The sequence below is a fragment of the Lethenteron reissneri genome, chromosome 8 (assembly GCF_015708825.2).
Source record: "Lethenteron reissneri isolate LAM-NWPU_2019-01 chromosome 8, ASM1570882v1, whole genome shotgun sequence".
Lineage (NCBI taxonomy): Eukaryota > Metazoa > Chordata > Hyperoartia > Petromyzontiformes > Petromyzontidae > Lethenteron > Lethenteron reissneri.
In genome coordinates this window covers 13186201-13212119 of record NC_083786.1, presented here as the reverse complement: position 1 = coordinate 13212119, position 25919 = coordinate 13186201, and the positions used below count along the sequence as shown (strand labels likewise).

Genomic DNA, 25919 nt, shown 5'->3' with positions numbered 1-25919 from the left:
GATGACAATCAAACTCGGGTAATCTGGGCGATTACCGCTGCACCATTCCTCCAGCACACGATGGAACTCTGCGCGATCAACAACCCCCGCCACCGAATCGCACACCACACCAAATGGTGAAACGTCCCCGGTTGCATTCCAACTGCACTCTAGGTGTGGGGGGGGGGACACGTGACGGGTTGGAGAGAGACGGGGGGGGGGGGGGGGGGGCCTCACGGCCTGTCGGTGAGCCAGCCGTAGGAGATGTTCCCGGCGATGTCGACGATTCCCAGCACGGACAGCAGCAGCGCGGCCATGCCCGGCGGGACGCCGTGCGACTGCGCGTACGGCACGAGGTACACGAAGGGCGTGCTGCACCCGTACGCCATGAGCATCACCGACGCCCAGAACACGACGAACTCGCGCTGCACCACGAAGCCGTAGTTGCGCCGCAGCTTGCCGGCTGCATTGACCAGCCGGCCCCACGCCCCCCGCGCGCGCCCTCCGGCTGCGGCGCTGCAGCCGCGGTCGGGCGGCCCCGCCACCGCCACAGTCCACGCCTCCATGCCGGGGTCCGCGCGGAAGACGGGAGGGATGGCCCTCGCGTCGGTGCCGTTGTTGCCGTTCCCCACACTCGGTTCCAATTCGGCCTGGAGAGTGACAGGATTGTCAAGGGCGCCGTTGTTAACACCGCCGCCATCGGGCGTTTTTTTCTCCCTTGGCGTTCTACTTCGCACCACCGATTAGCACGGTTGACTACGTACGGTGTGAAAGAAGTTCAATATACACACATACATATGTTGACTCTTGGTACCACCCAAGGTAGAATGGCCCACGGATTAAGCAATCTCTGATCCACACTAGGGGGCAGCACTTTCCCATCTGTCTCAAGTTTATTGTGATGTTTGCGGAGGCAATGACAAATGGGTTGAGACCATGCATGTATGTATGTGGAACTTCTTTCGCACTATACGTAGCCAACCGTACTAATCGGAGGTCAGGGGAAGGACAACAAACTAAACACAAAAAGCAGTTCTAAAGAAAGTAGTTAATCAACTAGCTATGCTGGAGAAACCAAGTTTTAATCACGGATGACTGCCTGGATTCGAGACTAGGATTTTAGGCAGTGCCAGCTCAGTTCTGACATCTGTGGCCACCCGGCCTCCTCCACGAAGCAACGTTTAAGTCCACTTCCATTGGCCGTGTGCAGAAATCTGCATCACGAAAGTTTTGATGCCCAGCAATGACCAGTGCCACCCCCCCTGCCCGAACCTGCAGATGGATGGGGCGGAGGAGGGCGCCGCAGACGCACAGGTTGGAGACGAACGCCCCGAGCAGCAGCAGAGCCCCGCGCCAGGAGAACACGTCGAGCAGATACTGGACGAGCGGCGCCAGCAGGAACGTTCCCACGCCGCTGCCGGACATGGCGAGGCCCGTGGCGAGCGCCCGCCGCCGCCGGAAGTACTTGGTGACCATGACGATGGACGGGGAGTAGCAAAGTGAGAAGCCAAAGCCTGCGGGGGGGGGGGGGGGGGCATGAGATGTGCGAACTACGGCGGGGTCGTCGAATGACCTTCACGAGCGCAGCGTGCTCGCACACGGCCCTTTTGGTCGATCCGCTGCTGAACGAAGGCCTTTCCCATTTTTCCCATGCTGGTCGAGTCGAGTTTATCTCATTTAACCAGGTGAGAGCTCAGGAGACTGGAATAGTCTCATTTGCAAATGTGACCTGGACCACCGAAATAACAAAAAAGCAAAACAAATCAAATATGTGCGGGATGGTGAAGGCAGGGAACGTGGACAACGTTTGTTGCCATTGTTCTTTAATGACCGAAGGCATCTCTGATAATATTATCAGCGACTTCTGTGTATGACTGTAGCCATGAAGACAAAGCCTTCTCCATCAATACGTGGCGAAGGTGTAGGGAACATATTCTCTGGATTATAAGATGCTTCAAAAAACTAAAATACACCCCAAACGAGGTGCCTGCTGACAAATAAAATTATACACATTTGGTCACACACATGTGCCTAGAAAAGTCAATTATGCACTTTTTATTTAAAATACAGGGAAAGACAGGCTATCTTATAATTCAGAGAATGCGGGAATTGCTCAGATTCGTGCATGACGACATACTACAGCTGGGCTTGAAATTACCTGCGAAAAGGCCCAGGAAGACGTAGAGCATCTCAATGCTGGTGGCAAAGGAGGCCATTATGAACCCCGCGGAGGAGAAGAGACCCCCAGCCATCACTGTGGCACGGCACCCAAAGTGACTGCTAAGGAGGCTCCCAATCGGTGCTGTAAAAAAAACAAATACAGTATACACGTATTGGGTATGTTGTGATAGTCGACAGACAGCAGTGAATTAAAGAAATGTAGTCAGATGAGATAGTGTAGCAAAATAAGTGTAATGTATGTATGCTGAACTTCTTTCACACCGTATGTAGCCACCTATGTTAAATGGATATGTAAACAAGAGATGGCGATGGACTGCGATGAGAGAAGACAGAAGCAGACGAGATAGACATGACAGAGATATTTTTTGTTACGTTAATTCGCTGGTCTCCCTTTTTAGTGTTTTAATTCGAGCTGATGTTTGGTTTACCCCAATATCCGGGGTCAATTGCGCCACTTGGGTCCCCTGTGCTTTTGCTGGGTTTGTTTCTGCCTCGTTCCGCCACTCAGCTGTGGGTCTCCCATCCCTGCCTCATTACCTCCTTTCCATATCAACAAACAGCCACCAATGTTCTTAGACTTAAACCCGCATATTTGCTGGAGAGGGGCCGCAGTTCACCTAATGAAGGGATACTAGAGACAGTTACCATTCCATGTCACAAGTCAAAAACAACTTGGCTGCCCGCTGTAGCTCCAGGGATTTAGAGCATGGGTTGCTGCATTAATGTAGAGGTTGTGCAGCCCCTATTTACTTCCATAATACAGGCGTTATTGGTTAGATCGCCTGAATATATAAATGTGTCGTTAAACCCGCCACCACCTGACACAGCCAATTAGTAAGGTTTGTTACGTAAATAGAACGTGCCAATTCGTCACTAGTACAGCACACCAGTGTGTTTGAGAACTAAGCCACAACATTTACAATCTGAGTACGACGTCTCGCCAGTAATTACAACCGGCATCATCAGCCAGCAGCCAGATTTGTGGACAAATCCTCCTGTTTCGTTCCTTAAATAGAGGGGTAGATGTTGATAACGCCACTTGTGAGCCCTTCTTGAGGGAAGTGGGGGGGGGGGGGGTTAATGAATACAATGGGTTATCCATTGCCCAGTGGGTTATTTGTCAACATACATTATGCATGCATATTAATGTAAGCTCATTGTTATTGTACCTCCTGTCGTTTATGTGCACTAAAATAGCAGTACCTGTTATTGTCTGTTCACAGGTAATCCCCAATCACATGTGTTGACCTGTATAGGCATGTATTTAAACAATGTAGTATTTGATGATGCGCTTCCTTGTTAAACAGTTGCTGAGCACAGGTCCAGAGGCGCAACATGTCAAGCGGGCAGCAACGAAAAGACGCAATCAGTAAGAATGTGAGATATTTGACACACCCGTTTGTTTCAATAACCTGGGGCGCTCCCAAATGCATGTCGCTAATTCCAGGATGATCCTTGGAACCTGGCCTCACAACAGAACGTGAATGTGAACAATGAAAATAGCGTACCACACAGCATGGTAAGGCAGTCCACCATCGAGTTAATCCACGCTGTGGTGGCATAGTCCTTCTGAAAGTGGTTCTGAAACTCCATAAAGAAGATTGAGATGCATCTGCAAACCAGCATCGACAAAAAAACCCACGTTATTCCGGCACGCTGTCTTGACCTTTACGATATAACACAAATAATGAGGTCTGCGCAAACTTAAAACACGTACAACACTATAATTATATAAACTACTGACAGCGTTTCGAGTTCACCAACTGGCATATCCATGTGTGTGTGTATTTCAAGCAGTTTGTCAATCCACTGCTGCGGGGCTATTTGACCATACTTCACCACGCTGGTTAGTTTGCGTTGGTGAAGAAACGGAGCATAGCTGTGGGTGCATAGAAGTACAAACCAACAATTGAATGTTGCTACACTTTTGCTGCCCACCATGTGGGCCCCACAGCCCATAACACCCGTTATGCATGGCGGCCGCCCACCCAAGTAGCATCCAGGCTCAACCCTGCTTATCTTCTGAGATTGGAAGATTTTGAGGGTGATTCTATGCTTGTTTCTGTTAAAGAAAATGTACAGTACATACAAATGTGAACATTGTATGTCACTAAATCAGCACATAAAGCGAGTGAGGATGACGGAGTGACCGACGCTAATAATATCCATCTGCCTGTGAGACAGAGGCATGGAGTTTCCCCCTTTGGAGTCTTTGGGGTCATGGAGTCCAACACATGATGTCTGCCTCTGGCTGACATAACTTTACTGTTTTCAGCCCTGTGTTAATCCACTGCTTGATGACAGCCACACCATGCTGTGTCAGTCATGCAGTTGTTTGATTATATTTCACCAGATTGGTCAGTGTGGGATGGCGACTCAGGACCGGTTCAGACATCACTCGCCACTAATGTTGCTGTGGCCAGGAATCGAAGTCAGGTCGCCAGATTTGCATCGCAAGGTATAGACCACTGAGCCACCTCTCCAGCTCCTGCCTACGTATTTATAACAACTATGAAGAGAGGAGTGGTGGTACAGCAGGTAGTGCACTCTGGCATGAACCTAGCTGCCCACGTTTGATTCCTATACACGTCGAATATCAGTGGTGATTTATATCAGAACCAGTTCTGCACTCCTCCCCTTCACAGACGCTGACAAGGACAGTGAAATATGGTGAAACAACCCCTCATGACTAAAATATATGGGGAAGACCTTCATCCAGCAGTAGACTGACAAAGTAGTGTAAAATAAAACATATATTATTATCCTGAAGCTTGTTAAACTTAGTTTTAACTTGTTTATGGACATTTAAAAATGTCAAAAACTCACCAAGTTAAAACACTTTAATTTATGAACGCAGATCGATTAGTGTCAGCAAAACAATATATTTAAAGACAGACAGCTCTCCATTTATTTTGGTCCCCAGGGATTGAAAGCAGATTCTGAAAAAACTCATTTCAGACTCAAAAGTGAGCACACGTAATAGGCATGCTTTTCAGACAAAAACAGATTTTGGAATTTCAGATGATTTACACTGTTATATATGTACTTGTCTTTGGGCTCACAACTGTGACATCACTTGCCACCACTCGACAACATTTTTAGCAGGAAAACAGCAGAAATTACGTCACATTGTCCAAAACATAACATCTCAACCTGATATTAGATATTTTTGGATTCATATGAAAAATAGGAGTAAAGTACTAAAATATCCGCCACTGGTAATAAGGCATCCACATTTCTAGATGCAGTGCTAATTTCTCTAGAACATTACATATTCAAATATAAGAAGGATCATGATTGAGTGACATGAAAAAGTTTATATCAACACAAATGTGTGTACCTTATTACAGACGCATGGCCCTTTGTGAATACTGTACCGGTTGGGTCATGAAGGTCATTTGACCATACTTCACCGCGCTGGTCAGTGTGGGTTGAAATGGGGAACATAGATGTGGAAGAGAATTAAAAGTACAGTACGACCATGGATTTTGCTACACTGCCTTCTGCTACCAACCACTTATAGCAGTTGCCCATCCAAGCACGATCCAGACTCGACTCTTCTTTGCTTTCGAAATCTGACCTGATTGTGCGCATTTCGGGTGATTTTGGTCATCATTAGTTAATAATATTTTTGTTATTACTAAACATTATCTGTGGCATTTGAAAGATATCAAACTACTATCTCCCCTACATGTTATCATTCTCCATGGTTATCGTGTCCATTTTTATTAAATCTATGACGTTGTTTGTTTAGGGCTTGCCACTGTTATTTTCAGTGTGTGGCCACTTTCTGCTGGTATCATGGTTCGTCCTCATCATCAGCCATGGTCAATCCACTGTTGGATGAAGCCCTCCCCAAGGCACCTCTCAATGTAATAATCCACCCAGCATGCAATGTTTACAAAGGTCAAAGCCCACATGGCCATATTTCAGCAAATTGCAGAGTTATAACACAAATGGATGATGGGCTCAAAGCAGGCAATGCTATGAATATGAAAATTTCAGTTATTATTTATAGAGATATAGTTTGAAAACAACTGAAAAGATATGTTGAATAAAATGTACATCCAAAGATAAAATGCATGACCAGTTCAATATTATAAATAATTAGTCTAAAATAGATTGGCTTGCCCAACCTGTTTTATGTCTGGCCCTATTCATAAGCAGTGCCCAGCAACAGTGTGACTCGTCGTAGCCAATGACCCACTGCTCGTGTGGCACGGGATACCATGCATATTTTTGTAATGCAGAATTTGTGAAGGGGACATTTGGAAAGTGAAACCTACATTGGGGTTCTTCAGTAAGCGATACTCAACAAGCTCGGCCACCCAAAAATATGATTTACACTGCTGGAAATATACTTTTTTAGATGCTACATTCTCACTTTGCTTAATCTGGCAATGTTAACGTATGAAGAAGAATGAAGTGACAATGAAATATTTAACCTGCATGACCCATGTGGTGTGAGGGTAGGCCCTAGTCCAGCAGTGGATGAGTACAACGGCTGTGCTGTGCATCTCCACTTTGTTTTAGATTCGATGCCAATGCTCTGCAGGTTTATTTTAAACTTGGGAGATAGATTTCTGCTTTTGGACACACTTTGCAGATTTCTTTAACTGACTGCGTTCATATTATTTAAGTTGTGTTATTTATGTTGTCATTTAGATTGCTGAAATGTTTGCTCACGAGATATCTAACAAACGAGGCAGTTGAAGCCAACACGGTTCCAAAATTATGAATGATACAGAAATTGTGTACACCAAGCAGCTCTAAGCAGCACTTCAATGACAAGCAACCCATTGGTCCTCTTGTCTTGCACATTCGGTGACACTCACACAAGCTGCTGAGCTAACGTGGCAGTGATCCTTTACATGCGTTGAGGTCAAGTCCACCGCTTATTGCATAGAAGGGTTGGAAATACTTAACTGTGCCGTTGAACAAATTGACAAATCTTCCGCAAATTCCTAACTGTCGTGGACAGCCAGGTCTATAAAAAGAGTTGCAGTTATATTGGGGAGACTGTAGCCTCAGACTCAAGTTCTTGATGGACTTGCCCAGCGACGTGAATGGGCTGTGAAACTCACGCAGAATCATGTGCTGTGCGCGGTGGAGATATGTTAACAGCCTCGCCTGGTTTACAGGAGTTCGTGGGTTCGATCCCGATCCTGATGGCTGTATGTTTTTATGCACATGGCTGCATGGGACAAAAGGTACTACAGCTGTAGTGGGATTCAGGATTGGAAAGAATCAAGTGGTTTCTTGCACCGCAACCACTTGATTGAAAACAGCAGAAATGACGTCACATCGTGGGCACGGTTCTTGCACATGTACCACCCGCGGATTGTGGGGGTGGGGATGTGAATACGGGGCGAGTGGCGGCAGCTGTAGAACAGAGGGGGGCACGACGACTCTTAAGTTATCGGATGCCCAACGAGGCAGGCTGCGCGCGCTTCTCTTCGAATTTTCTGAAGTTTTTAGCAAGGGGAAGTATGACATCGGTCGCACATCCCTGTTGCAGCATCGTATTGATATGGGGAGCGCTGCCCCCATTTGTCAAAACCCCTATAGGTTAGGCCCCAAGGAGAAAGATCACGTGCGTGTCACGGTCGACGAGATGTTGGCCACAGACATTATTTCCCCATCCAATAGCCCGTGGGGGGGCCCCATAGTACTTGTGAAACAACAGCACAGAAGTCTATGGTTTTGTGCTGATTTTCGCAAGCTTAACAAACTGTGTCAGTTGCTCACGCGTATCCACTCCCTAGAATGGATGCTTCTTTGGATGCTCTATCTGGGGCGTGTTGTTTTTCCACTCTCGATTTATTGTCCGGACTTTGGCAGCTACCGTTGGATGACGATTTTAGGCTAAGACGGCATTCCGTACGCCACAAGGGTTGTTTGAATTTAATCGGCTTCCAATGGGGCTCCACTCAGCCCCAGCTACATTCCAACGTCTTATGGAACTGGTGTTGGCTGGACTCCAATGGGACGCTTGCCTAATATACCTTGATGATGTGATTGTCTTTGGTCGTACACTTAGACAGATTGCGTGCCGTTTTCCTGTAAATGCGGGCGGCAAACCTCAAATTCAAGCCACAAAAATGTAATCTCTTGCAACGATCGGTGTGATACCTCAGCCACATTGACAGTGAGTCAGGGCTAGCGACGGACCCAGAAACAATTGCTTGCGTTCGGACCTGGCCAACGCCCAAGTCGGTGGGCGACGTGCGAAATTTCATTCGGTTCGCTTCCTATTATCGTCGCTTTGTGCCGAGTTTCACCACCGTTGCAAAGCCACTCCAAGTTGTTACCTCCAAAGGACAAAAATTTCTATGGGGGAAGGAGGTGGCCGCGTTCGTCATGTTGCGTGACGGCCTGGTGAACGCCCCTCCCCTCCACTACCCCGATTTTTCTCTACCCTTCATCCTAGACACGGATGTGAGCAACACTGGGATTGGTGCTGTGTTGTCTCAAGTGTTAAACGACGTGGAGTGTGTGGTTGCCTACGAGAGTTGGGTACTGTCTCCAACCGAGCAACGCTACTGTATAACGCGCCGGGAACTGCTGGCCATCGTCCATGTCATCCAGCAGTACCATCCGTACCTGTACGGTTTACGGTTTGAGGTGCGCTCAGACCACGCTGCTCTACAGTACGCGTTGCGGGTTGAGCAGCCGTCAGGCCAGCTCTCCAGGTGGTTGGAGGTCCTCCAGGACTACTACTTTAGTGTTGTGTACAGAAAGGGATCTCGCCACGTTAACGCCGACGCTTTGTCGCGGCTGCCATCGAGCGAGCGCTGTGCATGCCTTACGGGGTCTGATAATAGGGCACCGCGGTGGAGAGATGTTAAACCTGGTATGCAGGAGGTTGTGGGTTTGATCCTGACCCTGACGAACGTGTAGTGACATCGCTGGTTGTCACCATGTTGTGGGTGTAGTACCGACTCTAGAGGGGCACGGTGTGCGTTGAGTTACAGCGCTGGATGGCACCAGGCTGTAAGTGCAGTGCCGGCCCTACAGGACACAGTGTGTGGGTGCCGACCAAAGGGGAAGGTCGTGTGAGGCCATGGCACTCTGGCTAGAGGGGTCACGTGATAGGGACCCAGGTCCTTCCCGATGGTTCTGGAAGGTGGACGTGGCCAAGGGCGGAGCCGGCCACGCCGCAGAGAATATCAGCTGAGTCCCGAGAGGGACCAGGGTTGTTCATCCTGGGAAAAGGACCCTTCGTCTACGATCTCCGTTCTACGAGTCTTCCAGCACATGGACCCGGGCAGATGCTGTTGGTCCCCGGTCCGTAGTAACAGTTACATGGTAACTAGTGTAGTAACAAGTGTAGTAACTAGTGTAGTAACTAGTGTAGTAACTAGTGTAGTAACTAGCGTAGTAACTAGTGTAGTTAGCTGGGTGGTCATCGCCCGAGGTTGTTATTTTGTTAAGGGGAAGTTACCCCGTGTGTTGGAACTAAATAAATGCGCTGCCTCCATAGTCTACGTCTGCGACTCAGTTGAACCCACTTCACCTGTATTTTTAGAGTTTGCATGTCTCTCTCCCCGTGGTCGTGTGGATTTTTCTCCGGGTCCTCCGGTTTTTTCCTCCAAATTTAGAATCAACGTCCTATAAATTTGCACGTGATAAGCCAATTTGTTGGGCTATCGTTTGTGGCTAGGTCGCTTCTGAAAAAGAGCATTACAGCTTAGTGGGCCTTACCTGATAAATTTAAAAATATATAGTATAGTTTTAGCATAGCTGGTAATGAAGACGTGGACATGACATCGAAACAATAACAACGATGGTAGCGCGCCGGTGCTCGTTGGCAACTGCGGTCGCGACGTGGTATGATGTGCCCACCTGGTGACAGCGCGCGTGCAGACGTTGACGATGAAGCAGGCGAGGACCACCATCCAGCCCCACCCCCCATCAGGGGGCTGCGGCAGCACCGACCCTCGGCCCCGCATGCTCGCTCAGTGCCGCGGCCGCCGTCCGCGTCTGATCAGCGCCACCACCGCCCCTCGCACTTCTCCACTGGGGTTCAGTGCCGCTTGGACTCGCGCGACATTGCTGCGGCCCTGAGCCCTGCGGGGAAAAAGGGAAGACAAAATGTTTGCATCTTATGAAATAACATTTCCTTTTTTTCAGAATTATACGTACATTTGCCACAATTTTATCCCAATTGTGCTCTAGGTATCATGACACGAGACAAGATATTAATACGAGTCTCTCACAGAACTGTCCTCTGAGATTCCTTCCAATGAACTCTGTTGACATAGTCAGCACTTTCCCACCCGCTTCGAATGAGAGTCAAACCAATGTTATATTTCTATATTACATTTAGAACCAAATTAATGTGATGAGGTTTTTTTTGTGCAGTCACTGGTGACCTGGTTAAATCACAGGCAATTTCCTGGATTTGAACCCAGGATCTTAGCGGTTCCGAACACAGCCATCTGACCTCGGAGCTACCCTGCCTACACACAAAATTAAATTTAAAAAATTACCATCAAAATAGTAATAATAGGTCCATTCGATCTTTCTCTCCCCTGGCCGCTTCGGGGTGGATTTCCACACAACTCTCTCATTGACATGCTAATTTCTCTGCTCCAGCAGACCCACCTCTCTCTCTCTCTATTTAAGGCCACGACACAGAGGCATTGGGTCTCTGTGTGTCTATGTGTTGTCTCTCTCTGCTTGTGTGTCTGTCTGTGTGTCTCCGTCTCTGTGTTTTGTCTCTCTCTCAAGTTTAGTTCTACCTGATGATAACTGCTTGTGTTGCAATCGAAATGTCGTATTTTATTATTTTACTTATTTTCTTTCTACGTGACTTTACCTAAAGAACCAAAGAATAATTCCTGCAGTCACGAAAGTCTCAAATCAAGTAATAATAATTTATAGCCCGACGTTATCACAATGCTGGGTGAAGGCTTTCAAACATTATGTTGGCATTTGAGGTTGTAGGGACATACTTCACCACACTGGTTAATGCAGCTAGGTGAAAAAATGGCCCAGGATCTATTCTTTTATCACTCGCCACTGATGTTAGCGACACTCAGGTCGCTGGGGTTTAGGCAGCCATGTGTTAACCAATGCCTCACTGCTCCACCCTTTAAAACATCAATTTCACTTTAAAAAAAGCCACATTGCATGCCTGCTACTGTGTCAGTTACAAGGGTCTTGACAGTTCAACCCTCGTTCCACTCAGCGATTTTACAAGGTGGCATTAAATCATACAATCTGCTCCAAGGTTATACGCGTTCAAGATAATGCATCTTAATTTGCAAGCCAAAACCATCATACAATGACTCACGTGCAAAAAAAACCCTTACTTTAGTCGGCATGATGAGTGTGATTACAATTTTAAAATCTATCATAAAAATTAACACGAGATAAATGTGTTCCCAAGAAAGGAATTGATATTGTGCGTGTGATTCTGGATACTGCTGTGGTGTAAGTGTAGTGAGTTCAATTGAGTCGCAGACGTATACTTGGAGGCAACACATTTTTTGAAACTCCAACACACGGGGTAACTTCCCCTTAACAGAATAACAACCTGTGGTGGTGACCACCAGGCTAACCACACTAATTACAACGTAACTAGGTACTACGGACCAGGACCACAGCTCGGTTCCAGGTTGAGTCTTGATATTCATTCTAAGCCAAGGCAGTCAAGAAAAGATACATAATGTACAAGAGTACGTCCACTGTGGAGATGGAGCGATGAAAGCAGCTCATGTGCAGATGCTAGGTGGATTACCACATCGCAGAACTGTAAGAGATGGAGACTTGGGAAGGCCTGCATCTAGGAGTGGATTCATCATGGTTGATGATGATGATGGTGTTTGCACTCAAATGAGCAGGACTGGGTGGGCTTGGTGTTCAACTGTTGGCAGCCTTAACACAGTGGAAATAAATTCCACTTTGCTGTCAGTCCGGCCTATCTCTCCCATAAGAAGATCACTGCAAATGTAACCACATGCAGTATATTTAACCATAATGGATGTACAACAATGCTATATTCGTCAAATATGCTTTCAGTTCAAGAACACAACTTGTTAAAAATTACTTATGTAAGTAAAAAAGATGTTTAAAATGTCCTCTACAGAGCACAGTACTGCAAGTTGTAATCCACAGTTGACTGAGCTCCTTACACCAAACTTCAGTTTATGTTTTAATGAGTACAGTAGTAAACTTTCCACTTTATATGTATTTGTGTTTTGTCTATTTTCTCCATTTTATTACAATTGTGTTGTTGGCAAAATGAGGAATTAGCATGTAACTGGTCACGGAAGTGGCTATGTTAAAGTCAGAGTTTACATATCAACAGAGGCATTTAGTATTTTTACGCTAAAGAACTGCAACCACCCACTATCATACATGCCAATCTCCCAGTTACATGCTAATTTCTGACTTTAACATCCTGCTAATTCTCTCACATTAACACAGCTTATTCAATGCTAAATTCTTCTGTTGACATGTAAACTCCTTTGTCAAGGCACTCTTCTCCTCCCACCCAGCTTAAAATACGCTGCCAAGCTTAGCAGTGTTCATTGGAGCGCTGTCTCTCAGACAGCTCTGTCTTCACCTGAGGACGGCTGCTTGTGTTGTGGCCGAAACGTCGTGAGAATTTTATTTTATTATGTTTTATTTTTTATTATTTCCCTTCTACGTGACTTTACCGACAGAACCAAGAAGATGTGAAGAACCACAATGCACTGCGTGGCGAGCACGAGACGGTGGCCCTGAATAACGTCACGACGCAGTCCTCCAAGAGTCGCACCTTGCCGACCGCTGCCATGAAATAGACTTCAGAGGGCTCATTTTGTTATTTGAAGTTGCTTATGAACATATTAAAGCATTGTCAGTAAAACATAACATTTCTTATTTTTTCAGCAAACAAAAACTACATTTTAAACCAGTCAAGATAATTTCTCAATGCTTTATTCCAATACAATTTAAGAATGTGTGTAGCGTCACGAATGTGCTGTGGTGTAGCTTAATTGGTCTTGCAGTCTGGGTCGTCAGTTGAAACAGTGGTTGCAAGTTTCTTGCATCACCCCCCCGTGTACACCACAGTGAGTGGATCGGCAGGTCGTGTGTGGTGGGGAAAAGTGTTGGTAACCCCTACCTCTTCCAAGATGTCCTACCAGCTTGAAAAGTGGCATTAGACAGCGATATTTATATAATAGGATGTGCAGGACATATATGTGGTGATTATTATTTCTTTATTTAACCAGGAATTACAATTTTTTAAGAGGGTCCTGCTAAGTTGCACTGTTAGGGGCAATTTTGCTACGAGCTTTCCTCAGTTGAGTAATTTTTCTAATTTGTCAAATTAGACCATGATGCTGGCACAAATGGTCTACTTTTTTTTATAACATCACGAGATCATTAATGCCCACTGTGAAGCAGACGGCACTCGTTCTGGTTAATATAACTCGCAGTATTAACTAGGGCAGCTGTGGGCTTGAACTATGAACGTCTGCAACGAGCGGCAAACACGCTACCCACTCGGCCGTGTCTCCGGAGTTCTTTAAAGTTCGATTTGGCACGCCGATTTCAATTCTGCAAATCAGTATCTAAAGCATACCTAGCCTGAGCCACTCCTGCCAATGAATCACACCACTTCACACTAACAGTTGAGAAAACTGCCAAATATTACCAGTCTCGCATGCACATAAAAAGATAAAAAAGCAGCGTCTGCAGAAAAGAATTGCAAGTGTTTATGAAATGCCACGTGTCCTGCTGGGTGAATGGTGGCTAGAATAAAGCACACAGAGTCAAGTGGGCAATTATGCATCTTGTGAATCGAAATGTTCTAAGTTTGTACAACACCGCAGGCGTCTATGGCCAAATCACCTGGAATGCATCTGTGGCCAAATCACCTGGAATGCATCTAATCTCATCAGCCCATAGAAACTCAGCAGTTTGAGCCTGGCTCGCTCGTGCAAAGAGCGACCACAGGGCGTCAACCAGGAGCTGTGAGCCTGCTGTGGGGCTACGTAGTCACCAGGCGGCAGTAGAGTAAGATCCGTTGTATTGTACTGTACTATGCTCCCTGCACACTCACCATTATGAAGTATGGTACAATAATCCCCATAATCCACATGACGTAGAGGCTCTCATCCAGCAGAGGATTGGAAAGAGAGCCGTACATGTACAGTATTACGTACACAACACTGTAATTTATCACAGGACCACCACAAACTACCGGATAGATTTAAAGTCACTGGGTACACCTATAAGCTTATTTCTATTAAAAAACGGCTCTATTTTTGCAACCTATGGTTGCTCCAGCCGTTGAGTTTCGCCAACATTTAGAAAGCACACCACCTGCAGAAAAAAGTTGTGACGACAAGCTTCATTTAGACACTTTAATTATGATTATCACCTATCCCTTTAACAGCAGTGGTCGTGATAGAATTAACTATAGAGTGGATGCCTCGGATTTCAACTCTCTCCATGTTTGCCTGCCCTTTGCAGTCTTTGTCAGCTGCTTTGACCGCTTATCAGTCCACGTTATCACACTTGCCATCCAATTGATCTTCGGTCATCCTCCCCTGCTTTTTCTGTATACCATGCCCTCCAAGATTATGTCAAACAGCCCCCCCCACCACCCCATTTATTTGTCACATGTCAAATACATTTGTAGTTTTATTTTATTCACCAAGACATTTTCAGGGGAATATTAATAACAGGCTCACATTGCAGCCTCAACTTTGGCTATCTCAGTCCCAATAGAATAGAGTTGTTGTTTTTTCCAGAAAACCTTGGCAATGCTGAATTTGTCCAAACAGCATTTTACTCTGTTGGCTGTACTCTCAGCAACATTTCCGGAGCACTAACGGTTGGCACGAGCTGGTTGCAATGGAAAATTAAGGAAAAGCAAAGGGATCAATGCAGCTGTTGTTTCATCCAAAGAAATGAAGCGGAAATGGGCAGGACGTGTCTTGAGAACAACTGACGGGAGATGAGAAACGAAACTTCACTGTTGAGTTTGCGACCTCGAGAGGGAAAGAGAAGCAGAGGAAGGCAGAGGAAGAGACGACGGCAGTGGGGTCACATCGCGGTGTTGCGGAGGGTACCACTGGATGTGAGCAGTGAAGGACAGGAGGGACTGGCAGACAGACATTGAGGATTCCTTTGCCCAGCTGTGGTGAGTCATCGGCTGGTAGCAGTGACAAGAACACGAGCTGCTGGTGGTTGCTTGCACTGGTGTGAGGCATTATATAGACATTGTGGGGAACTTACAGTATCTAACGTGTATGATTTAAAGTTTAAATGAGATGTAGATGTTTATAAGCCTTTTGGTCAGATGGGCAGCCAAAGCCAAATGTTATAAACTGCATAGATTCCATTGGCAGTCGTGTAGTAGAAATACACTTTGCCGCGACTATAGTGTGATTAACATTACCTTGGCACCGTAACATATTAAGACGTACATATATGTTTATTTAAGCAAACATATCATAAAAGGTTAGGTGATTCAAACGTGTTATAGAAGCTAAGGAAAGTCAGGATTAATCAAATATAACAAGACAATTGCTTGAAAAGGGTTTCTATTTGGTGTTTGAACATTTAAACACCTGTTCTATTGCCAGAAAGGGTAAAACCTATTCTTATTTTTTCCAAACAACAAAAATTACGAATCATATTATTTTACAAAGTGCAAGATAAATACCTTACTGCAGGTTTGGTAAATCCATAATAATACGGTATGAAATACACGATATTTAAACGTATATAACTTTAATTCACAAACATGTAGAAACCTTCCCATTGAAATCACAGTTCGTAAAAACACTTAGGGCTTCCACAGATTTCTTTTCGTGCTGCATTTGCAACTCTCTGTTTGTTTAACCTTTCCTGACATCCTGCATGTGCAAGTTGGACAAAGTTTAACCCAAAGGCCAGTGTGCAGCAATTGAGATAATAAAGTAAAATTTTCAAAGTTTGCCATTGTGTTTAATAAAATACTTGAACCACTAAAATCTTAAAATGTCCATAGAACAATGTTTGGTGAATTGAACTAGTGTGGCAACGCCTCGTTAAAATCGGACATTATTTAACTTTAGACACAATTTATATATTACACATGATATTATATTCTAATGTGTTGGTTATAAAGTGAGATGATATTGTAACGTGTTGATGATAAACTACTATATATCGTAGTCTCCAGATTCTACGAAGTTATATAAATTTGTTTACGCACACAATCCCTAACTTTGCTTTACAGACTACAGAAGAAAAAGGGCAATATATCATCTGGAAAATACGGTCATGATAGGTGGTACACTGAGATGACATTTTCCTATTTTATAATCACACAATATCTAAGGGCAGTGGTTTCAGAGTCTTCATTATAAACCACAATTGAGAATTTTAATTCTGGAAATCTACTCCACCAACGTTGGAATTGGTGTCCTTTGCACAGGAGATTAGCTTGGATAGATGCAGTCTGTGCAAGGGTTAAATTCTTTACCATAGTTCGTATCAGTGGTAGGTGGTATCTAAACCAATCTCCCCCCCCCCCCCGCCATTTGCTCAACCCACACTGACCATTATAAAGTACTGTTCATATAACTCCTGTGTCTATCACATTGTAGGAAAGCCTTCATCCAATAATGGATTAGCAAAAGAATGTACATTATTATTCTCTGGGCCTTTCAGTAAAGTCAAGTAGAGGACAAATTAATAAAAATAATAAATATAAAATTAACAAAACTACGACGTTTCGATCACAACACAAGCGATCGTCATCTTTCCTCCTCCTGATGACGATCGCTTATGTTGTGATCGAAACGTCGTAATTTTTGTTTATTTTATATTTATTATTTGTATTAATTTGAACCTATCTACGTGACTTTACCGACAAAACCCAAAGAATGAAATCCTGCAGTCACGAAAGCTTTAAGTCAAGATTTGATATTATTCTCATCAATAATAATTATTGATAAGAATAATAAAATTATTAAAAATTAATTACATATAAGTCGGATGAGAGCACTGTCAGGTATGCCAGGGGATACGTTTCTGATTCATGCAATCTGCCCGAAGCACCGAACATCTCTTGATGTTTATTCATTCCGTTGCAGAACTGACGATGACAGAGTTGTTAGAATACTCTTACATGGTGACTTGCTTGTTCAGTATAAAAAGTGTAGGTAATATATATAAACACTACAATTAACTCTGTCCATAAAAATATTACTCAGACGGAAGCAGTCATATTTGATTGTTTCACTTAAAACATATTTGAAACAAAAACACCTAATAAAAACAAGTTACTGTAATATCATACCATTAACTCATGCTCATAATAGCCATCAAAGGACAATTACTAATTTCAGGCTACCTGAACTACCACTCATTCGTGTGCTACAACGTTCAGGGCATATGCATTTTTTTATTTGAAGTACACTCAAAGACAAGGCCATATATTAATCGACGGCTGTTTCCGAACCCACTTTTTCCCCCCTTTGTTCTTACTTTTCCAAGTGAACATTACAGTGTCCCTCCTCCACACCCACGCTTTGATATGAAGCCAATCACGCCGCACATTTTCTCCTTTTGCACGCACACAGTTTTACTGGTTCTAGATTTGAAGCTTTCGTGACTGCAAGGATTCATATTCTTAGGTTTTTTCGGTAAAGTCACGTAGGTAAAACATCAAAATTAATGAAAATAAAATAAATCTTTATTTTATTTTCATTAATTTTGATGTTTTACCTACGTGACTTTACCGAAAAAACCTAAGAATACAGTTTTACTGGTATCCATTGTGACGTTTCGTCGAGGTCTCTGATATATGGGCTTGCCATTTTAAATTCAAGAACGTTTTCAGACAACACCACAGAAATGAGATTTATGCCTTCTTGAAACTTTTGCGTTTTCCAGTATTCATTTTTCGTCCTAGATCACTCTTAGCGGTAAATGGTTGGATGTCGTGTGCCATGCAAGTGGCCAATTTTGAATTTAGTTTTTATATATAAACTGTGCCAGCTTGGAGACCCAAGTTCAATCATGAATAACACAACACATTTCAACGGTGGCATTACATTATAGCTGGGCTATCTGAGATATTTAATTGATTATGCTAGCGATGACCAATTCCATTACTCGACCCATCAGATAACACAAATATAATGTAGTTGGGGGGAAAAAAAGTCTCACATCTGTCCCCACGTGTGCTGCTGTGCAGGTGGTAATGGGCGGGGCTTGGTGATGTAATCGGCATTATCAGCTGCATCACACTGGGAGGGGCTTGCAGGGGGTTTCCAGCCTTCGGCAGACAGCATGTGGAAACGGCCACTATTTGTAGAGGGGCTGGAGTTATCGACCACACAAAAGTAGTTGATTAATTGGCTTAATAAAATAATCATCTCAGCTCAACATTTTATAAATCAAAACCCTCTGATTCACACAATGTGCATGTAAGCAGCAGTAGAGTATTTATTTATTTTCAGAAAGTGTAGAATTCTTTAGAAGAAACATTCAAAAGACTACAAAGTGCTTTCGACAATGCGTGTAAAAACTATTAGCACTGCCGATTATAATTGGCAATTCATTATTTGAACCTAGAGTAATTGTCAAGTGAAATAAAGCATACCTATGGTACTCATTTAATGCTATTAGAGTTAAGTGCTCCAATTACCTTTTAGTTAGTTGCAAAGGTACAACACGTAAAGCTGTATTTCCATGACACTTTTCATAACTTCTTAGCTTCATGACCAGATTAACAATGCAGTATTGTTGTAAAGTATAAGATAAACGTGCAGCCGTGAAATTATTGTTCATACCATTGCTGGAAAAAGGGCATCCAATAGAGATGGCTATACAGAGCCCTTCTCGGGTGTATTTTGGCAGACTCTTCCATCCTGGCCAGACGTCTTGAAAGAGGTTGGAGTACCCATTATCTTCCTTACCACACGACCGGCTGATCGACTCACTATGGTGGACCCAATTGCTGCCGAGTGGACAGCCAGGGGGAGATGGGAGAATTTGTAAGTCGAATGTTTGTAAGGAGAGGAGTCCCTGCACATTTGAATATGGGAGAGTGGTGGTAACAGTAGTTGCGCCATGAACCCGTCAACCTGAATTGAATTATTGGAAGCAGCTAACATCAGTGGCAAGTGATATCTGAACCAGTCATCAGCAGCTCCTTCACCAACCTCTGCTGACCAGTGTGGTGCAGTTGATTGGACAAACACATGTAAACTGGCATGGTGCGAGACGGACTTCAATGGACTGACAAAGGAGGTGTAAACACATTATTCTTGTATTTTAGCACTTTTGAGGCAAGGGTTCATGAACCACAAATTTGGGTCAAAAACCCACCGGGCCACGGGACAGATAGCCGATGGCAAATAAATGAGCCCATTGAGGCAGGCGGTTGTTATATCCTAGAATGTGTGAGTGTTCCCTGGTTAAACAAGCTTCCTCCGACACGCTAAAACATTCCATAAGTAGCGTGCCGCGGTGGAAAGATGTTAACCTGGTATGCAGGTCGTGGGGTTTGATCCTGACCCTGACGCCTATATATTTGCAGTTTGCATGTTCTCCCTGTGGTCGAATGGATTTTTTTCCGGGTCCTCCGGTTTTCCCCTCCACATTTAGAATCAACATCACGCGCTTAGAGTATTTTCCTGATATACATTTCCACATGATACACCACTTTGTTGAGCAATCATTTGTGGCCAGGTCACTTATGAAAAGGAACTACAGTAGAACCTCAGAGATCGAACGCCCCAGAACTCGAACAATTCGGTGATCGAACTAAATTTTCTACCATTTTTTGCCCCGGACATCGAACAAAAATTCGGAGATCGAGCAACTGCAACGAACCTGTTTGGGCCGAGACGCGTAGCCAGGGCGACCGAGACAAAGGCGAATGACCCAGTTTACTCGTAGCTCTCGCCCAGTGCATCCAGATAAGGCATTAGCTAGCAGAGCAGGCGATTTTTATGATAATGCATTGAGTCGTTTCAGAAACATCTTAAAACGGAGGCAGAAACAATCCTCTCTTGATCAGTTTTTTTTAAAAAGGCTCTCAAGTGAATCACAGTTAGTGCTAGAAAAAAGGCAAAGAAAAGAACCCCAGAAGGGCAGTTACCCGTTTTATGGAGGGGGACTCCCCTTCCAAGCAACACTGACACCTCCTCACCACCTTCCACTCAAGACATCCACTCTCCTTACTACAGGTAAAGTGAAGTTCAATGTTAATTTATTCTATTAATTATAACTGTGTTTCTTGTTTTTTGTATGCTTTTTTGTACTGTACTGTATTTTTATATTGTAAACTTTGTGAAAAATAGCCCATAATAGGAGCATCCTTGGGTGGGGAACCAATTAATGTTATTTCCATTCATTCTTATGGGGAAAATTGATTCAGTGTTCGAACAATTCGGTGTTCGAACACGGTTTTGGAACGAATTAAGTTCTGTATATAGGACAGTAGACCTTATCTGATCAAATAAAAAAATAGTTTAATTGTAGTTTCGAAGTTAACCAAACTTCCCAATTCATGACACTTCTGAAAATGTGTCATATATATGTCTACAGCTCTGACCTCAACCTAAATACAAGATGCAGTTTGTGAGCTACAAGAAATTTTGCCAACAACAATGATTCAAAAATCTGCATCCCTACGCCATGTCGGTTCTGGGGCTTCTTTGAACCATACTTATTTTTCGTTGTCATAGCGCACTATGGATCGGAAGTATATGTACACAAAACTTTATTCAGTGCGTCCAACATATGAATACAATAATGCGTTTGTCCATTAGATTTACTGTACTGCCTTCCAATATCAAAATAATCCAGCAGCATGTTTAAACAAGCCGGACTATGCTGATGAGAGCCGGGTCGAAACCGGTCCAGAGTTTGTGTTCTTACACAAATGTTGCTGGATAACATTGGTCTAGAAAGCCAATAGGCCGATGGAATAACCATCTATTATATAAACACAGTACTCTATGGACAGACATAACGGGGGTTATTGCTTGTGATGTTTTCCCCACGCTCAGCAGAGGAATCAACTTGAGTAACACATTGTCCTGCGGAGGGAGCTGGTAGGAACGTTGAGTTGCTCGGTCAATGGCCAGGGTCAACGGCGGCGTGGTGTATTCTGCAAATATGGCCGACTGTGAGGGCGGGCACAAGCCGGCGTGAGTAGGTTAAACGTTGAGTTTTATAAGGGCACCACGGGGTGACCAGCCCCTCCCCACGCAGCCCCACCCACCCAGCCCCTCCCCACCCTCCACTCCCCACGCAGCCCCTCCCTGCACGACGGGCACAACAATCCCCTGTGGGCTGGTGTAACCAGGAGGTTCCTACCAGTATCATGTGTTGTTGCTCGACAGCCATGCAATGTGAAGTTGCTACTCGCCGTACATACACCCGGTATACGAGCATCTGCAAACGTTAACCCTCTGAGGAATCTCACAATTCCAGTTCCAGATAGCTGTAAGTGCTTCATTGCCTGGCGACAATTTTTTGTTTACAAGCATGAAAGGCACAGTATGCATCTACATATGTCCGCCTTTTGAATAATGTAAATGCAGCAGTATACGCCAATGCACGACACGTACAGTCTCTGCATTCATGTGGGGTTGTGTTTTCATCAGAACCCAATTCCCATCGTGTAACTGGAGCCGGCTACCAAGAGTTCGATTCCGGGCCAGGGCCAACATCAGTGGCAAGTGATATTTGCAGCCCCCCCCCCCCCTCAATCCGCATTTAACCAGCGTGGTGAAGTATGGTCAACCATCTCCCCAAGACCGATACAGCGTGATGAGCGAAGATGCCACCCAGTGGTGGATTGACGAAGTGACGTGACAACGCTGCAAGGAGTGCACGTTGTGAACAGCGGCGACGCTTAATTGGCATCGCATGTCTCTGGTGCCATTGCACAATATCCCAGCCAGCGCCAGCTCTCTGCTGCCCCAGGCGTCCGCAGTCGCGGGTTAAGGGGGCAGTGGGGGGGGCAGTGGGGGGGGGGGGCAGTGGGGGGGCAGTGGGGGGCAGTGGGGGGGCAGTGGGGGGGGGGCAGTGGGGGGGGGGATCACGACGTCGGCGTGCACGGACCAGGCACCGCTGCATCCTCCGGATTAGAAGACGCTCCGCGAAGTTGACTCGTGCCGGGTGTCAATAATTTAAAAAATCTGCTCAAGCACACACATACAGAACACCTACCGAGGATGTGTACATACAGTACCACCAACTTTTATTGTAAGTGCGTCCTATAATCCAAATACAATCGTGTACGTCCCCTTTGTCCATCCACTACTGGCTGACACCTCCCACGTCGCATAGACGCCACAGAGTTCGTCTCACTGAACAGCGCAGTCGTTGATGTGTCAGCCGCGGCAAAGAATCGAACTCGGTTCAGCCGGGTTTACGGAGCAATGTGCCAAGATCACTGCTTCCATTGCGCCAACGCTCCACCGCTGGCAAGGATATTTTCAGTAGCAGCAGTTGGGGTTTGCAATGTAAAGGATGTCAACTTGATTCATGGAAGCCTGCTCTGTGTTAGAAATAAATCCATCAAATACCTTTTGGCAGGGAAGTCGCGGAAGAACAGACGCTGCGAAGACGAGACTCGGAGTAGACCCAGTCCAGCGGCTCTTCGATCTTGCTCGCGTTGCTTATCTCACAAATGTCCGGCAGTTAGAGATCTTCGTGGTTATTTAGGAATTGTTTCATACGTTGAAGCACGTGCAGGGTTCCAGCGCAAGACAGAGACATGTATAGAGTATATTTGACTCGCAATTCGTTGTGAATTATATTGAGCAACATTAAACGCAAGCCGCTTTGGTAACAGCCGAAATTGCGATGCCACGCGCTGTAGAGCCTGCGAAACCATTTATCTCTCATTCCCCAATCGCTCTCGCACAGAGAGCACAACAAGGAACACACACACACGCCCCACCCAATTCATCCTCACCCCCACCCATACACAAACACTCTCCCAGCCAGTTCACCCACCCCCAATACACCACCACCCTAACCCCCACACATACACACTCACACCCAACCAGCTCCCCCTAACACACCCCCCCTCAATACACCACCACCCGAACCTCCACACATACACACCCACACCCAACCAGCTCACCCTAACACACACCCCCCCCAATACACCACCACCCTAACCCCCACACATACACACTCACACCCAACCAGCTCACCCTAACACACCCCCCCTCAATACACCACCACCCTAACCCCCACACATACACACTCACACCCAACCAGCTCCCCCTAACACACCCCCCCTCAATACACCACCACCCGAACCTCCACACATACACACCCACACCCAACCAGCTCACCCTAACACACACCCCCCCCAATACACCACCACCCTAACCCCCACACATACACACCCACTCCCAGCCAGCTCACCCTAACACACACCCCCCTCAATACACCACCACCCGAACCCCCACACATACACACTCACACCCAACCAGCTCACCCAAACACACCCCCCCTCAATACACCACCACCCGAACCCCCACACATACACACCCACTCCCAGCCAGCTCACCCTAACACACACCCCCCTCAATACACCACCACCACTCTAACCCCCACACGCATACTGGGACCCAGTTCACCCCCACACAGACGCCCAATACATCATCACCCTAAAAAAGACAAAGATCCCCCGTATAGCCTGAACAGAACGTTGGGGCAAGTGCTGTTAGTGAGCGCCTATGAAGGCCAACACGGCACAGCACTACGCCTGGCCGCTTTTGTCTCCCGAGTGGTGATGTGTACACGCCGCACCAGGTACTCATTTGAGACTGGGTCGACCTAGGGGAGGCCCAGGACCGGGACCGGTTCAAATAATCGACACTCATGTTGGTGGCAATGAGCGGGAATCAAATTCATCTGGTCGGGGTCATCGCGTAGCGGCGCTAACCGCTACACTACCGCTCCCCACATTATCACAACATACACACCCAACCATGTCATCTAAACTCTCATTCACACGCCACCAAATTTACCATCGCCCAAATCACCGACACCACTCCACAAACATAACAGTGGCACCTGACTTACCACCACCCTATCTAACCACAAATATTTTAAGTTTTTGTTACTTTACCAGGTAAGGCCCACTGAGCTATATATCTCTTTTTCAGAAGCGACCTGGCCACAAATAATAGCTCAACGAAGTGGCTTGTCGTGTGGAAATGTATAGCGGCCCAATACTAATGACGCATGTTTCTATACGTGGAGGGAAAAACCGGAGGACCTGGAGAAAAATCCAAGCGACCACGGGCAGAGCATGAAAACTCTAAATATACAGCAGGCATCAGGGTCTGAATCGAACTCACGACCTCCTCCACACAAGGCGAGGGAGTTAACATCTCGCCACCGCGCCGCCCCAATACATCCACTCTCACCGCATTCACAATCATTCTCACCCCAATCTTCCTCTACTCCATACCATGCATCCAAACGCACTCTCACATGACAGCAAACTTTCAGTGTACACGCACACAGTGCTTCGTATCAGCTGGAACAGTTTGAAAAGCTGTCCTGGGAATTATTTTGGCATGCCACATCCATCGAGCCTCATTTGGTCCTCATGATACTTATTTTGTCAAGACAGGATTACAGGAATATAGGATACAATATAATAGAGTCGTTATGTATAGGCGTACTTTATACTCTAGTAGTAGTGCCTTACACCGATAATCCCTACTCCAAGTGTCTGCCTCACATCGTTCCGGAAAATATCGAGCGAGAACGCAAGCCCTGCACACAACCCCCCACCAAATGTAACACAACCCATGCATTACAGCGGTCATCATAAACCACTGCCCAAACATACGTCTAACACATGGGTCGGCAACCTTTCAAATAAGAAGAGTCTATTTTTTGTCTTTGCCCTTTTTTTACGTTCAATGACATTCAATCTATTTTTTTTAAACCGGCTGCCCACGAGGGGCAGCCAAAGAGCCGCTGCACGCGGGTGCCGCAGGTTACAGACCCCTACCTGGTCTGACCCAATTCACTCCTTGAACCTCACCTCCGCGGCTCTACCCACAGAATCTAAATCTATGCTAAGACTGTGCATGCTCGTGTTGTTAATGAACACCCATTAATCTCACCAGTACCGACATATACGTGCATGCCCCACGCAGCCTTCGAGAGAACACTAAGAGTTATTGCGACAATCGGAGCTTAATCCGTACCCCTGTACACAGGCAAGCATTGCAGCCGTTATCCCAAGTCACCCACACGCGTACTTTTACTTCAATTCCCAGGCTTTCCCACGTATAGTATGTGTTTATGTACACATGCGTTTAAGACTTACCAAATACAAAGATCCCCCATATAGCCTTTAACAGACTGTTGGGGCAAGTGCTGTTAGCGAGCACCACCGCCCTCCTCTCAAACGCCAACTCTGCCAATAGCATCGAAGTCAGCCCCCTCTATATGACCGTCGCATTATGTAACACTGCCGTCCATTTGAAAATGCAACGCAGACATAATTATATATCGTAATGCCACATCTGTTATTGGTCGTGCTGCCTGTCAGACAGTGGGAAGCAAGATCTTGCTTTGTGGCGTCCAGGTTGGCAAGGCTACACTCACATGCTTGCTATTTAAGGTGATGTGTCGTGATAATGAACAGGTGTGTTCCGTTTATATCCCATCGCTTACAGGCACGGATTTATTTCTCACTCCGAACACTGCTCGACTGGGCTTAGAGTAAGGGATTACGAGTGCACGGCACTACCACTAAAGTA

The 25919-nt window shown here is 45.6% G+C and overlaps 1 protein-coding gene across 3 annotated transcripts in view; it reads right to left on the bottom strand.

The window, feature by feature from the left end:
• LOC133361571 (monocarboxylate transporter 12-like) overlaps positions 1-25610 on the bottom strand; it is a 30479-nt gene extending 4869 nt beyond the window's left edge. Inside the window, exons 1-7 of one of the 3 annotated variants that reach the window (XM_061580505.1) lie at positions 25484-25610; positions 22704-22795; positions 10006-10230; positions 3669-3772; positions 2138-2281; positions 1252-1493; positions 217-629 (exon numbers count right to left, since the gene is read on the bottom strand). In XM_061580505.1, the coding sequence (XP_061436489.1) occupies positions 217-629; positions 1252-1493; positions 2138-2281; positions 3669-3772; positions 10006-10112 (1010 nt within the window). In that variant the 5' untranslated portion in view covers positions 10113-10230; positions 22704-22795; positions 25484-25610. Of the gene's footprint in view, positions 1-216; positions 630-1251; positions 1494-2137; positions 2282-3668; positions 3773-10005; positions 10231-22703; positions 22827-25483 lie in introns of all 3 variants that reach the window. The other 2 variants (XM_061580502.1, XM_061580510.1) reach the window with 2 other exon arrangements.
• Positions 25611-25919: the final 309 nt, after the last annotated feature.